The sequence below is a fragment of the Notechis scutatus genome, chromosome 4 (genome assembly GCF_049901735.1).
Source record: "Notechis scutatus isolate UNSWTSFEM ecotype Mainland chromosome 4, rNotScu1.2, whole genome shotgun sequence".
Classification (NCBI taxonomy): domain Eukaryota; kingdom Metazoa; phylum Chordata; class Lepidosauria; order Squamata; family Elapidae; genus Notechis; species Notechis scutatus.
Window position 1 is genome coordinate 38,934,244 of NC_142012.1, and position 13,317 is coordinate 38,947,560.

At 41.8% G+C, this 13,317-nt stretch overlaps 1 protein-coding gene and 1 long non-coding RNA gene across 10 annotated transcripts in view; one reads left to right on the plus strand and one right to left on the minus strand.

Moving 5' to 3' along the window:
- The window catches only part of PDE5A (phosphodiesterase 5A), a 98,931-nt gene that overhangs the window by 13,584 nt on the left and 72,030 nt on the right, over nucleotides 1-13,317 (plus strand). For 2 of the 9 annotated variants that reach the window (XM_087963183.1, XM_026667071.2), the window contains exon 1: nucleotides 10,346-10,737. The exons of 3 other annotated variants lie outside the window; for them this stretch is intronic. In XM_087963183.1, the coding sequence (XP_087819309.1) occupies nucleotides 10,637-10,737 (101 nt within the window). In that variant the 5' untranslated portion in view covers nucleotides 10,346-10,636. Of the gene's footprint in view, nucleotides 1-10,250; nucleotides 10,738-12,641; nucleotides 12,799-13,317 lie in introns of those variants that run through there. 4 more of the 9 variants (XM_026667072.2, XM_087963184.1, XM_026667070.2 and 1 more) reach the window with 3 other exon arrangements.
- On the minus strand, nucleotides 356-11,077 carry LOC148130709 (uncharacterized). The gene is made up of 4 exons (XR_015749240.1): nucleotides 10,708-11,077; nucleotides 7,129-7,214; nucleotides 3,501-3,706; nucleotides 356-877 (listed from the first exon to the last, which is right to left on the minus strand). It is a non-coding gene; the product is annotated as an uncharacterized LOC148130709 (long non-coding RNA).

Sequence of the window (13,317 nt, forward strand, 5' to 3'; positions counted from 1 at the left end):
AACCACCTCAGCCCACCTCAGAAGAGGTGGTAGGGACTATTTGAATCAGTAAAATATCGCCCCCATTGCCCCGGTTGCTATTACTATTATACCAAGCCATGCCCACAGCCATGCCCACACAGCTGGCAGGGAAAAATCTGAATTTCACCCCTGAACCAAAGTGATATATAAGTGTATCATTCTGACCATAATAGATAATAGAATGATAATAGAAATTTGGTTTTATATTTTGGTTTTATACTTTTCAGCCCCTCAAATATTAGGATTTAATATAATTTAATTGTTTTAATTTAATTTATTCAGTTTAGACTTCCAACTGAAGACAGCACACACTGTAATAAAACTAGACAGAACAAAAATTAGAATATTTATTTATTGAGCTTTTATGCCACCCGTCTCCCCTACAAAGTGACCTTGGGCAGCTTACAGGTTATAAAACAAGTAAAAATACAGTAGTTAAAACATTAAAACAGTAGAGAATTGAACTATTATTAAGAGTTATATTAAAACAGAACTAGGGGAATCAAGAGTCAAATGGGATAAGGATGAGGACTTCTTACCCCGTCAGCCACTTCCAGTGGTGAGTGCCTCCCTTAGAGCCCCAGCCCAGCTGGCAAAGCCAGATTTGGATACTGTTCTGGAATGCCAAAAGGAAGGGGCAATTCTCATCTCCAGTGGTAGAATATTCCACAGAGATGGGGCCACAGTGAAAAAGGCTCTTCTCCTTGACCACACTTGGTGCAATTCCTTAGCAGATGAGATCAATAGCAGGCCACTCTTGCTGGTATGAGTGGGCAGATTTGTCTCATCATGGAGAGACGGCTGCTCAGATACCCTGGACCCATGCCATGTAGGGCTTTAAAGGCAAAGGAATATCCTAATTAGAAATGAATTAGGAAGAAATAAAGAACAAGAACCAATGGCAAGTCCAGTTAACCAAGAATATCCTCAAACAAATCTGATCCCAGCCCAAGGCCTGGGAGATCAGCCAGGCTTTTAAGGCTTTCCTGAATGCCACCAGGGTGGAACCTATCTGGATATCAGGGACAACCTCATTCCAAAGGGCAGGCACTGCAACAGAGAAAGCATGCATCCTGGATTCCAATAGTTTGACATTGTTTAATTGAAGGGACTGGAGCATACCAATCCTGCCAGTTCATAGTGGCTGCAACTATGTATATAACAACAAGCTACATTCCAAGAACACTATCTTAACTGTCTTGCTTTTGTTTTTAATTGTATTTCCAGGTATTTGGTACTGTGAAATTAGAGAGTCAAAAACACTTGTGAAAATCCAAACGTGATATCTCTGGAGGTATTTTTGGGAGAAGGGGGTATTTTAAATGGGAAAAGAAGATTTATAATTTGCTGGGGAAAGTTTTAATTTCACTTTTAAAGTGCTCTGGTAAATACAAACTGTTGATATACTAATACTGGAATCTTACCGGCATCTAACTGGTACTAAGCAGTTATAGTAACAAGAATCTCTTAAATAAAGCTTCTTTTCATGCTCAGTGACATTTCAGACTTCAAGCTTCCATTTATAATATAACTTGATATATTCTTGTCCCAAAAAAGTCAGTAAGCAAATCCTTCGTATTGTTTAACACAATACATGTAAGGTTTGGCTCAAAAGTTGAAGCCCAGAACTCTGTTTGTAATCATAAAATGGCCTATATAACTTTTTTTGGACACAAATAATAATCTGTTTTATATCAAAACTGAACTTGTATAAACTTCTGTGCTTTTTCAACTTACTTTTGTTGCTTTAAAATAAATTGAATACATTATTCATATTGCATTTTGCTCCCAGACAAGGTGCCTGGTTCCTCAGCTGTTTATGTGAAATAATCCAGCATATTTTTGAAAGTAAATTTATTCACTGTTTTAAAAAGCCATCATTTAAAAGAAAAGTGAGAATCCTTAAAACATTGCTGAACAAGCCACCTAGAGTCCAAGATCTTTGCATTTCATTACTCAGAGGCAAGCTTTAATCTGAGGTGGTGTGTTCCATATGAGTAGAATGTGGCCACTGGTGGTGCTTCCAATGTTAATTTTATATATCTATCCTGTTGGCAGTGGAGAATTTATTTCTCCTCTGCTTCTATAGGCTCTCAAGGCCAAATCTGTCCATCCATAGATGATGGCCTGAGGGAACTGATTATCTTGGGCTACTAACATATTTTGACAAATAGTGGTTATCCCAGGCAGAATAAATATTGCTTCCTTGAATTTGTGCAGCTGTTTAATTGACTGTTTTGCTTCAGTCAGTTCCAAATTAGATTGAACTCTGCTGATGCTGTATCCAGACTATGTAATTATCTCTCTAGATGATTTGGAAAACATAGGAAATCAACTGATTAATTCTATTTGTTTTTCATGGGGTGGGGAGGTGAAACATTTAAAAAAATACATGCAGGAATGAAACTGTAATTGTCTTCATGTATTAGTATTATTCCCTTATAGCAGGGATGTCAAACTCATGTTGTCATGGCCGCGTCACATGACATATCGGGACTTGTTTTTCCTTCACTAAACCAGGCATGGGCGTGGCCAGCATGTGGCACATCCAGCTCGCAGGCCAGGAGTTTGACAGCCCTGCCTTATAGTATATGATTCAACTGTGAATTGTTTGAAACCACACTAAGATTTATGATTGCCGGTTGGGTAGCCATTCCAGGACATGGATATGGGCTGGTCAATGTGAAAAAATAGCCAGCCAGCACTACAGATTTTTATTCTATTGTCTAAGATATTCATCTGTCATCTTGGTCGTTTCTTAGTTGTATCATGGCAAATGTTTCCGCCAGCAAGAGACTTCATTCTAATGCTTCATTATTCAATAACAAAATGCATATACATGGGAAATCTTTGAGGAAGGACGAAAATATTTTTTTGCCTTTATTTGCAAGAAGGTAATGCAATAAATATATCAAAGTACTTCTAATGTACAATGGGATGTATAGGTCTCTTGGGCCAGGCAATACATTCTAGTTTTAATGGAAAGTGCCAGAAATAAAGTATTTATGTTTTGTCTCTTACTTTATTTGTTTAGGTGCAGTGCAAACTGATGTTAGAAACTGCAGGAATGTTTAGAGAGGGAGGAGAATTCATTAAGTGCAGTTGATACTGTTTGGTTTGAGTTTAGCTCAGGATACCTTTACCATTCTCCCTAAAATCAAGAATCATTTTACCTGGCACTAAAAGGAAAAGTAGTAACAGTAAACAAGAAAGTCCAAATTTGCTATCAAAATGCCTACCTTAATTATTCCTTAACATGGGTTCAGTGCTGGAGACTATTAGAATTTGAGAATGACTAGAAATATCTCTCCTTGAATGCAGGATGATTAAATTCTTCATAGGTAAGGATAAGGATCAGTGGTGGGGCTCAAAGATTTTTACTACTGGTTCTGTGGTCGTGGCTTAGTGGTCGTGGCAAAATCTCCATTCCTTCCCTACTCCTGGGGGAAGGTTACTACAAAATCCCATTCCCTCCCCACCTCACTAACCAGCTCCATTCTCCGTTCCAGCTCCGTTGTCCTATTCAGGGCAACAAAAGAAGACGTAGCCAATCAGCTGGGACCCAGGAGGCAGAGAATAGATGGGGGCGGGGCCAGTCAGAGGTGATATTTGCCGGTTCTCTGAACTACTCAAAATTTCCACTGCCGGTTCTCCAGAACTGGTCAGAACCTGCTGAATACTACCTCTGATAAGGATAGTATCAAAAAGAGCAAGAGAAGGAAGATGAATTCAGTATTTTTTTTAAACAAAAACTGATCACACTAAATCAGTGGAAATAAGTCATGTATCTACTAAATGGAGTTAATGTGAGCTACTAAAAATTAACTTTGCTTAACAGACTTCTTGTGAAAAAAAATGAATCAGAGGTAGCAACAGCAATAAAAAATCTATAATTTTTAAACAAATTCTTGATTAAGCATATAATTATTACTGACTAATTGATCAATTGATTGAAGTCCTAACTTTACTCCAGGATCTGAGTAAGACAGTCTACAAACCCCTTAATCTTGCTAATGATTCTTCTCATGTTAACTATCCTAGTTAGTGGTTTTCGAAGCTAGATAGTGGGTTTCAAAGATAGTGGCTTGTTAAAATCACCCAGTGAATTTTCTTGATTTGCAGTGCCTTCCTTTCTTGAGTCACTGAAGAAAATGTGTGTCTGTGTATTTGTGCATGGTTTCTGCTCTGTTGCTGCAGCATTTGTGCAATGGTCAGTCATTGGGAGAAAGACAGCAGTGAAGGACAGATCTCTTTGTGTTGTCTAGTTGGCTTTGTGCTCCTTGAACACAAGGAGGTGTTCATTCAGGTGGAATGGAGGATATTGTTTTATTGCTATGGTTGAAGATTAGATCTAAAGCCAACTAGACCTAATCTTCAACTATAGCAAAAATAAGTAGGATGATAGAGAAATACAGGAGAAAAAATTGTTTTTCCACATTTGGGAATTATTTTGTGCTGACTTCTGTACTTCTTTATGTAAAGCCATGCTTTAAAATAGAGGCCAATAGATCTAGAAAATCCTGATATGGCTGTCAACTTTATTATGCCTTCCTAATTCAGAGGATCAGTGTAACTATTCCCCAACTGCTTCCTACCATTGCTCATCAAGTTTAGTGAAACAAAGATAAAACTCCCTTTTCAGGAATATCATTTCTTAAATCCCTTGTATGTCAGAGATATCAGTATGAGCTGCATAGGCAGTCTTATCAGGCATCCACAGCAAACTGCAGGCCAAAGTTGACGGTCATTTGTTTTGTGTTAAGCCTATGATGCTTGTTATCTTTGAACTGCAAACACAGCTGCTAAGCAACTTTCCTTTCACTTTGTTGTCCATATGGACTCTGCCCCTTTGAGTTTTTTATGTGAATGAGATGTGCTTATCGTAATTAATATTATTGACCATTTCCTGACTCAAATAATTCAGTTGCCCATTAATTTCATTTTTAGCCAGAACAATCTACAAAAGATGCTTCACAGCTCTCTTGTACATGCTTATCATCTTTTTTTTTACTAGCAAGACTTAGGCATATTATTTAAATTTAAAACATTTCATAGTGGTTTAGAAATGTTAAGCACAGAATACCGTAAGATAAGTGGGGAATGAATAACATCAGAGTTGTTTTCATTTCATTTGCATACCATTTGCTTTGGAAACTATTGTTCTCTGGCTTATCATGTGATTTATACTGTGGTTCTCAACAATTTTCTGTAATAATTCCAATGGCCATGATTTTTGTCAGAATTGTACAACATATTTTGCATCAATAGGCATACTTGGTGCTATAAACCAAATGTAGGCAGAGCCTGATTTAGGCCAAAAAAGTAGGTAAAGTCAGGCACAAAAGTTAAATTTGATTTAATTTAAATTTAATATAGGTTATATTAATATAATCCAATGAAATTGATATGTCATTTAATGATCTTTTCTATTATACTAAAAATATACTTTGGTGGCAACTGTGAAAGAGGTTTAGACTTACATGGCACTATGATTATAGTAAAGATAGCTTGCACAACAAATCATAACTTGATGCAAAATATAAAGCCAAAGTATAAATTTTTCCATAGTAGTTGGCATACTAAAGGCAGGTTCTAAATCTTCAGGCAGAGTTTTTACTTTTTGCTATGTCATGATTTGCTTTAACTACAGTTTGATGAATAAACAAAAAATTAAAAGTATACATCCAAATTAAACAAAATACAGAGGCAATTTATAGCAAATCCCAGATAGAAGACACTTCAGTGACATTTAATCTCTTCCAGTGGTACCTTTTAAAAGTAAGTCAGCAAGAGTGCTTATTTGAAAATCTTTTTACAGGGTTAAAATATTAGATTTATGCAGGTGGGGATTATAGAAAATTAAATGAAGTTACTCAAGTAATTATGATTGACATTAATTGGAGAAGTATTTGCCCCCCCCGCCCCGGGGGGGGGGGGGGGGTATGTGGGGGGGGTAAAGCTGGTAAAGGTCAATACCACAGACAATACTACTACCCTTCAAAAAGATCTAGACTATGTATCTGAATGGTCTAACATATGGCAACTCCAAATCTCAACAAATAAATGCTCTGTCTTACATATTGGTAAAAAAAAATCAGAAAATAAAATACAAGCTGTTAATAGTCAAGATCTTGTTGATGACCCAAGCTCTGTAAAGGACCTGGGAATACTCACCTCTAATGATCTAAGTGCTAGAGCTCACTGCAACTACATAGCCAAAAGGCATTAAGAGTTGTTAACCTAATCCTACGTTGCTTTTTCTCTGGTAATATCTCACTACTAACCAGAGCATACAAAACATTGACACCACCACAAGCATTTCTACACCTTGCACCCAACTATCACTACAAATGACAGAAATGCAAAAGGTGGCAATTGGTCAGTGTTGCACTGCATTTTGAATGTTTAATGTTGGGTACATTTGTCCAGTGATTTCTCAAAAAACATTAAAATTGTTCTCAATAGTGAGATGGATAGCTATCTATCGATCGATCGATCGATAGATAGAAGCAATAGCTGTGAGCTGAGAGTAATTGTGAATCTGTGAAGGCACTGCTCTTTGCTGCCCTTTAAATATAAGTTTTAAAAAATGACACATTGACAAGGCATTTTAGCAAGTTATTTTCAATTAGGGCAGGGCAGAAGCTATTCTGACCCCAGAGGAATGCAGTCTGCTCATAAGTGCTATAAGGCTTCAGAGTAGCAAAAAGGAAATCACAGTGAGATTTCAAATACACTGTAGCCCAGCCAGAAATAAATCAGCTTAGCTCTTGACCTCTGCCAGCCTGGTGGATTCATTAGAGGTCTAATGCTGAATTTCAAGCTGGTTCAAAGGCTTCCTTTGGAGGTATCTATACATCAAACAGCTTTGCATCTGTATTGCACTGATTCTGCTCGCGAGACACATCTTATTAATTATGGACTTTTTAATATGACAGATTCTATAATTATGCTCCATTAGTATGTTCGTATAAAAATACAAATTGCAATTAAAAACATATATGCCAAATCTACCCTGTTAAAGTTTTGATTAAAGCAGGCAATTAATAGGGATGGTTAGGGAAAGCAATGGTGAACTATGGTACTCTGTAAAAAAAAAAATCTCACCAGAACACTTTATGGCAATAACTCAGCATGATCAAATGTGGATATCAACAGTAGATCCTCCAAGCTGGATGGTAGCTTGCAAACTACTAAAGGAGACCAAAGGCTAGCTTTTAGTAATCAGGGATTTTATGACATTGTTGAAAGAAAACTTTCAGGAACAATTGGCGGCATGACAAAAGAGGTTGACTTTGCTGTACAAAGTTATATCAAATTGGAACATGGAATGTTAAGAGGGATGTCCCTTGGGAAATTTGAAATTGTAAAAAGAGAAATGATTAGAGCAAACATAGTCATCCTTGACATCAGGACAGGCAGTATCAATTCAAGTCACATGAATTTATAGTTTATTTTTCTGGAAACATTATCATCAGATGAAAAGGAATTGCATTCTGCATAAGCAAACAAGGGTCTAAATGTGTGAGAATCAAAGAGCATGCAGCAATCTCATAATATCTATCCAAATTCGAGGCAAGCCACTCAATATCTCCATACCAGTGGTGGGATTCAATTTTTTTTACTACCGGTTTTGTGGGTGTGGCTTGGTGGGTGTGGCAGGGAAAGGATACTGTAAAATCTCTAGTCAGAGGTGATATTTGCTGATTCTCTGAACTACTCAAAATTTCCGCTACTGGTTCTCCAGAACTGGTCAGAACCTGCTGAATACCATCTCTGCTCCATACTACAAATCTGTGCTCCAACTCAAATGATGATATTGAACTTTTTTACATGAACTTCAATGTGCTATCAAGAAATACTCAAAAGGGATCTTTAGTATATTATGGGCAACTTCATTTCAAAAGTAGGCCAAGGAGAAGTTGCAAGAAGAGTAGGCGTACAATATACTATAAACTGGAATTTTAAAAATTGTGAGAAAAATCCTAAAATAATTAGCAGTTAACAATAGAAATAGTGAGGAAGACAATTAATGAGAAAGGAAAACAGTTAATAGTATGAGAAAAGAACCTGGTGGTTTCTAACAGGCATAGCTATTTTTCAACTTCCTTAGAAATTTCTGAAGAGTAGTCATCCAGGAAAAGAGGCATAACTTCCTGTTTGCAATTGCCATTAGAATTATTATCAGCTGAATATTCTGTTTATACTTAGTGTATTGTGTGTTGGTCTTTTACTGTGTTTGGTCTTGAACTGTAAATACAATTTGATTGATTACTTTGAAAAAAGCCAGAGTTTTGCCTGAAATGTTGGACAGCTGAAGCAGGCAGAACTTTTAGGGTTGGGCCCCAGCATGACTTGGAGAGATACAGAAAATTCAACTCTTAAAACTTTCTGATGGGCATAACTACTACTTATGGGAGGCCTAATACTGGGCAAGATTCAGGTGGACTATCTGTGGCCTAAAGTCACCTGGTCTCTCAATCCTTCTTGCACATTGTGAGAACCCTCCAAATAGGTATAACTCCACAATTTAGCAAGCCTTAGCATCTTAGAGAAAGCATTAAGGCAAGGCAAGATAGCTTAACATTCAATCACTTGATCAAAAATGTTGTCAAACCTTATTTGGGAGTTTTAGTTACTTGGCATAATTACAATATATAGGATTAGTTTTAACTATGAAAGCTATAACATTTTAACTATTAAAAAATGCCACTTTGCAGCAGCTTTATCTATCTGGGCAGAAGCAAGTGAGTCAAACATTACAGCAACTGTGTAGCAAACCACTCATCACCCTGTGGCTACTAAATACAACCGTTCAGTCTTCCCTGGCTAAGTCAACAAACACCACAAGGTCTTCATCAATGTGGCCTGATGAGACTTGGAAGGAGATCGAAAGGATAGAACCCAGAATACACTATCTGATCATTCAGGATAGATAAAAACTCTTGGTCATAGGTGGCCTCTCAGATAGGGAGGCCTTGTGCCATGTATAGGACAATCAGAACTTTGAATTAATTTGAATGGCAACCAGTGGTACTCAAGAAACAATGTTACATGGGCACCAGAAGTGGTACTCAGCAGGTACTGACCAGTTCTGGAGAATCGGTAGCAGAAATTTTGAGTAGTTCAGAAACCAGCAAATATCTCCTCTGACTGACCCCACCCCCATCTATTCTCTGCCTCCTGAGTCCCAGCTGATTGGCTGGGTCTTCTTTTGTTGCCCTGTACAGGAGAACGGAGCTGGAAAGCAGGTTAATGGGGTGGGGAGGCAATGGGATTTTGTAGTAACCTTCCCCCAGGAGTGGGGAGGGAATTGAGATTTTGCAGTATCTTCCCCTGCCATGCCCACCAAGACACACCCACCAAGCCATGCCCAGAGAACTGGTAGTAAAATTTTTTGAATCCCACCACTGTGCAGAACTGTCCAATGAAGCTATGAAAGCCCAGTGTTGCCAAGTTGCCAAGGTTGGAGACCCCTGACCTAGAAAGATAGCTAAGAATAGTATTCCTAGTGTATGAGTGCCCTGCTGGTGCTTTCTTGGAAACGGAATGCTGCATTAGATGAATTTAATCCAGCAAGAGTTTTGTTGTGCTCTAATGCTGGATAGCAGCCTTTCCCCAGAATTGTTCAGGAAAAATTAATGTAAGGATAAGTGTTCTTTGGCAATAGGGCAGATGGCCTGGTGGAGCCCCTTTCTACTATATTATTATTATTATGGACTGTTAAGTTGAAAATAGGTGAGTACTTTGAAAGATGCCGCAGCAGCATACTTTTGGACAGGTCAAAAGGTTAGATTGGAGAGTTATTGAGGTCTTTACTCACTTTCCTTTCGATTTCACTTGATGATTTTAACAGTTTAGTATTTTATTCTGTGAAACTAAAAATCCCGTTCCCCATGTCGGGTGGTGCATTAACCATTAAGCAGACTAAGCACGTGCTTAGGGCACCAGGCCCAAAGGGGGCACCACGAAGTTAAGAAAGAAAGAAAAAGCAACAACACCAACGAAGATTTGTAACAAATCTTGTATGTACAAAGGAGGGAAGATTTGTCAGTGCTTAGGGCATCGGTGAGCCTTAATCCGCAATACGTCCCGGGTGGAGAAAAATCTCTGAACCCGGTTTTAATTCAGGGCATTTTCCCCTTGGATCTAGTTAGTGAAAGGGACCGGGCGGGGGAGAAAGGCAAGGGCAGCCTCGGAAGGGCGGGAGAGGCTGGCCCGCTTGCCGGCAGCACCGCGGAGTCTCCGGGAGGGAGCGGCTGCCCGAGTCCCTCCTGGCCAACGCTGCAGCGGGCACCGAGTGAGGGGTGGAGCCGGCCGGATTACACATTAAGGGCTGGGCTGGATCCCAACTCGCCGGGGAGGCGGCGTGGAGTTGGCTTGTCGCCGGCTGCCGCGGCCAGACACCTGGGAGTCCCGGGAGCCGGACACAAGGGGTGGGGTGGGAGCGACCGACCGGAGGAGAGATCCGAAAGGCACCCCGGGGAGGGACGGGCGTGAGGCGTGACAGCAAATAGGGCGGCGAGGAGGAGGCGCCCCGGCAGCGGAGGTGGCCAGACGGGGCCTCGCGGCTGCCTCGTGGGGCAAAAGTGAGCAGGCAGAGCCCCAGGCGATCATGGAAGGCAGCTGCCACCACCAGCAGCAGGACGCGGTGGAAGCGTGGCTGGACGATCACGGAGACTTTACCTGCTCTTACTTTGTTCGAAAGGCCACCAGGTAAGCTCAAGAGCCAAAGGCACGGCAACACCTTCTTTCGTCTGGGCGGGGCTGGGGAGGAAGTGGAGGACTGGGAGAGGGAGAACAGTTTTTTTTTTCCCCGTCCCCTGACTTGGAAAAGGAGACGGAGAAGCAGCGGCGGCGGCGGCAGCGAGGATTTTCCACCAAGCCGAAAGCAGCCAAAACACACAGGCGCTCTGTGTCGAGGCTCCGAGTTCCCGCGTGCAAATAGTTATCTGGGGTTGCGTGTAACCCAAGGCTGGCCGCTTTTTCTTGTTTTTGTTTTTAACTCTGTGTCCGGCTCTGTTTGAGATCTTTGACCGGGAGAAAGGCACACGACCTTTCCCCTGCAGGCTAAACCCACGCGCGAAAAAACGGATAAACTCAGCGCGCTCAGGATAACTGGGACCGACTTCATAGAAAGTGCCCGCAGAATCTGGAAAGCTTCCTTTGCTCACGTCGGGCCTTTCCACATGCGTTGGGGGGCAGCTGGTACCCGAGGCCTGCTGGCTGGGAATAAACTGGGTTGTGCATCCGAAAATGAGCTGAAAACCCGTCTCCAAGTCCTCTATAAATGTATTTTCTATAAGGCTGACAACCCGAGCAAGCAGGTCGGATTTTACAACGGCTCAACCACTCGAGTTTCCATTTAGCTTCTAAACCAAAAAGAGCTTGTTTCGAACCCTGATTTAATGGGTTGGCTTGTGATCCAGTTCATTCTTAAGTTGCCACCTAGTATAACATTTTAAAAAATCATATTTTATGTTAGGCTATCCCCAGTTTCATGGGATAGTTAATGCAGGATTATCCTCCTAATGGGTAAATGGCAAGAAAAATATTAACCAAAAAGAAAAGGGAGAGGGGGAAAAAAAGGAGTCAGAGAAAGAAAAACTTTTGTTAAGTATAGGAAGATTTTTGCTTCGCCATCCGCTCACTAGCATTTTGATGGATACAATAAATCAGGGGTCTCCAACCTTGGCAACTTTAAGCCTGGCAAACTTAAAGTCCCAGAATTCTGGGAGTCGAAGTCTGCCAGGCTTAAAGTTGCCAGGGCTGGAGACCCCTGGAATAAATTATGTTGAAGGTAACTATCCTCTCCCTACAGCAAAGATGAGAGCACATGAAGCTTTTCAGTGTTGGGGACACCTCCCTTGCACAGAAAGAAGGCAAAGCCACGGAGATCCAACGCCTTAAAGCCTTAAAGTCATGAATAGAGCTTCTATGTGTGGAAGCAGTGGACCAAACGCTAGGAGCTTTTCAGCCCTTTCCTCGAAAGCATCAGATTCATAGCAGGCTGGGTCCAGGGAAGCGGATCCACCTATTTTTTTTTGAAGGACAAAGGGCAGCATCGCAGTGCTGATAGCAAAGACCATGAAAGGACGTTTGTGATCATTTAGGAGCTGGAGCAATAAGAAAGATGCTGTGGCTAAGAAGCTGCCATGAGACACTATTAAGGCAGGGGGCGAGGCGGAGTGGCCAAAGCTCCTGAAGGCCAAACAAGGAAGGATGGATGGAAACTGAACAAGGAGAGATTCAACCTGGAAATAAGGAGACATTTTCTGACAGTGAGAACAATCAACCCATGGGACAGACGTTGCCTTCGGAAGTTGTGGGAACTTCATCACTGGAGGCTTTCAAGAAGAGACTGGACTCCTATCTGTCAGAAGTGATGTAGAGTCTCCTGCTTGGGCAGGAGGTTGGACTAGATGACTGACAAGGTCCTTTCCAGCTCTGTCAATTTGTAATCTGTGGCGATCTCCACTTCCTTGGCGTACTTTTAGGAGCTGAGCTCCAGAGGAGGGAGGAGGGGTGGGGTATCCCAAAAGGAGCCGTTTGCGAAAGAGGCGCGGCCGCCGACGGCCGCCAGGAGGCAGCGGTGCACCGCAGCGGCTCCAAGTCGGCCAAGGGCAAAGAAGTTTTATCAGTCGAGGGTGGGGTTTGGGGGACCCGGGGAGAGGTCTCGGCTCGAGTTTCGGTTGAGATCCAAAGCGGAGATCAAAGGAGCTCGCCTGGATTCCTTTCTCTCAAGTTGGACATGCTGCCTTTTGGAGACAAAGCGAGGTACTCTGGCGCTGAGGCACTTCCACTGGTTTTAGAAAAGGAGTCAGGTTTCAAGTTCGGAGTAGTTTCCGTTCGAAAGAAAAACGGGTTCAGGCGGCTCAAAGAGAGCAGCAACGCTCCAGGGTGGCTTGGCGGGGTTAGAAAGTCAGCGCGGCAACTCAAAATGAAGTCTTCCGGCCGTAGCGAAGCCCCCCCCCGCCTGATCGCCTCCGGATTTGTCTCTAGGCTCCCCCTCTCCTCCAGCGGCTCCCACCATCTGCTCCAGCCCCCTTTGGCTTCCCCGACCCCTTAATGGAGATGGATGGGGTTTGGATGGGTTTGACGCCAGTGTGCCTCTCCATCTGAGATGGTGTGGTAAGAGGAGAGGTTCCCATTAATTATTGACTCGCAGGTTGCACGGGTCACTTGCCTTCCCGAAGCCCAGCTGCGACGAACGAAGCCTTTTCCCTTTTCCCGTATTTGCCTAGTCTCCTTTCAAAAGGAAAACAAAATCGAAGCAGGGACTATGCCCTCTTCTCT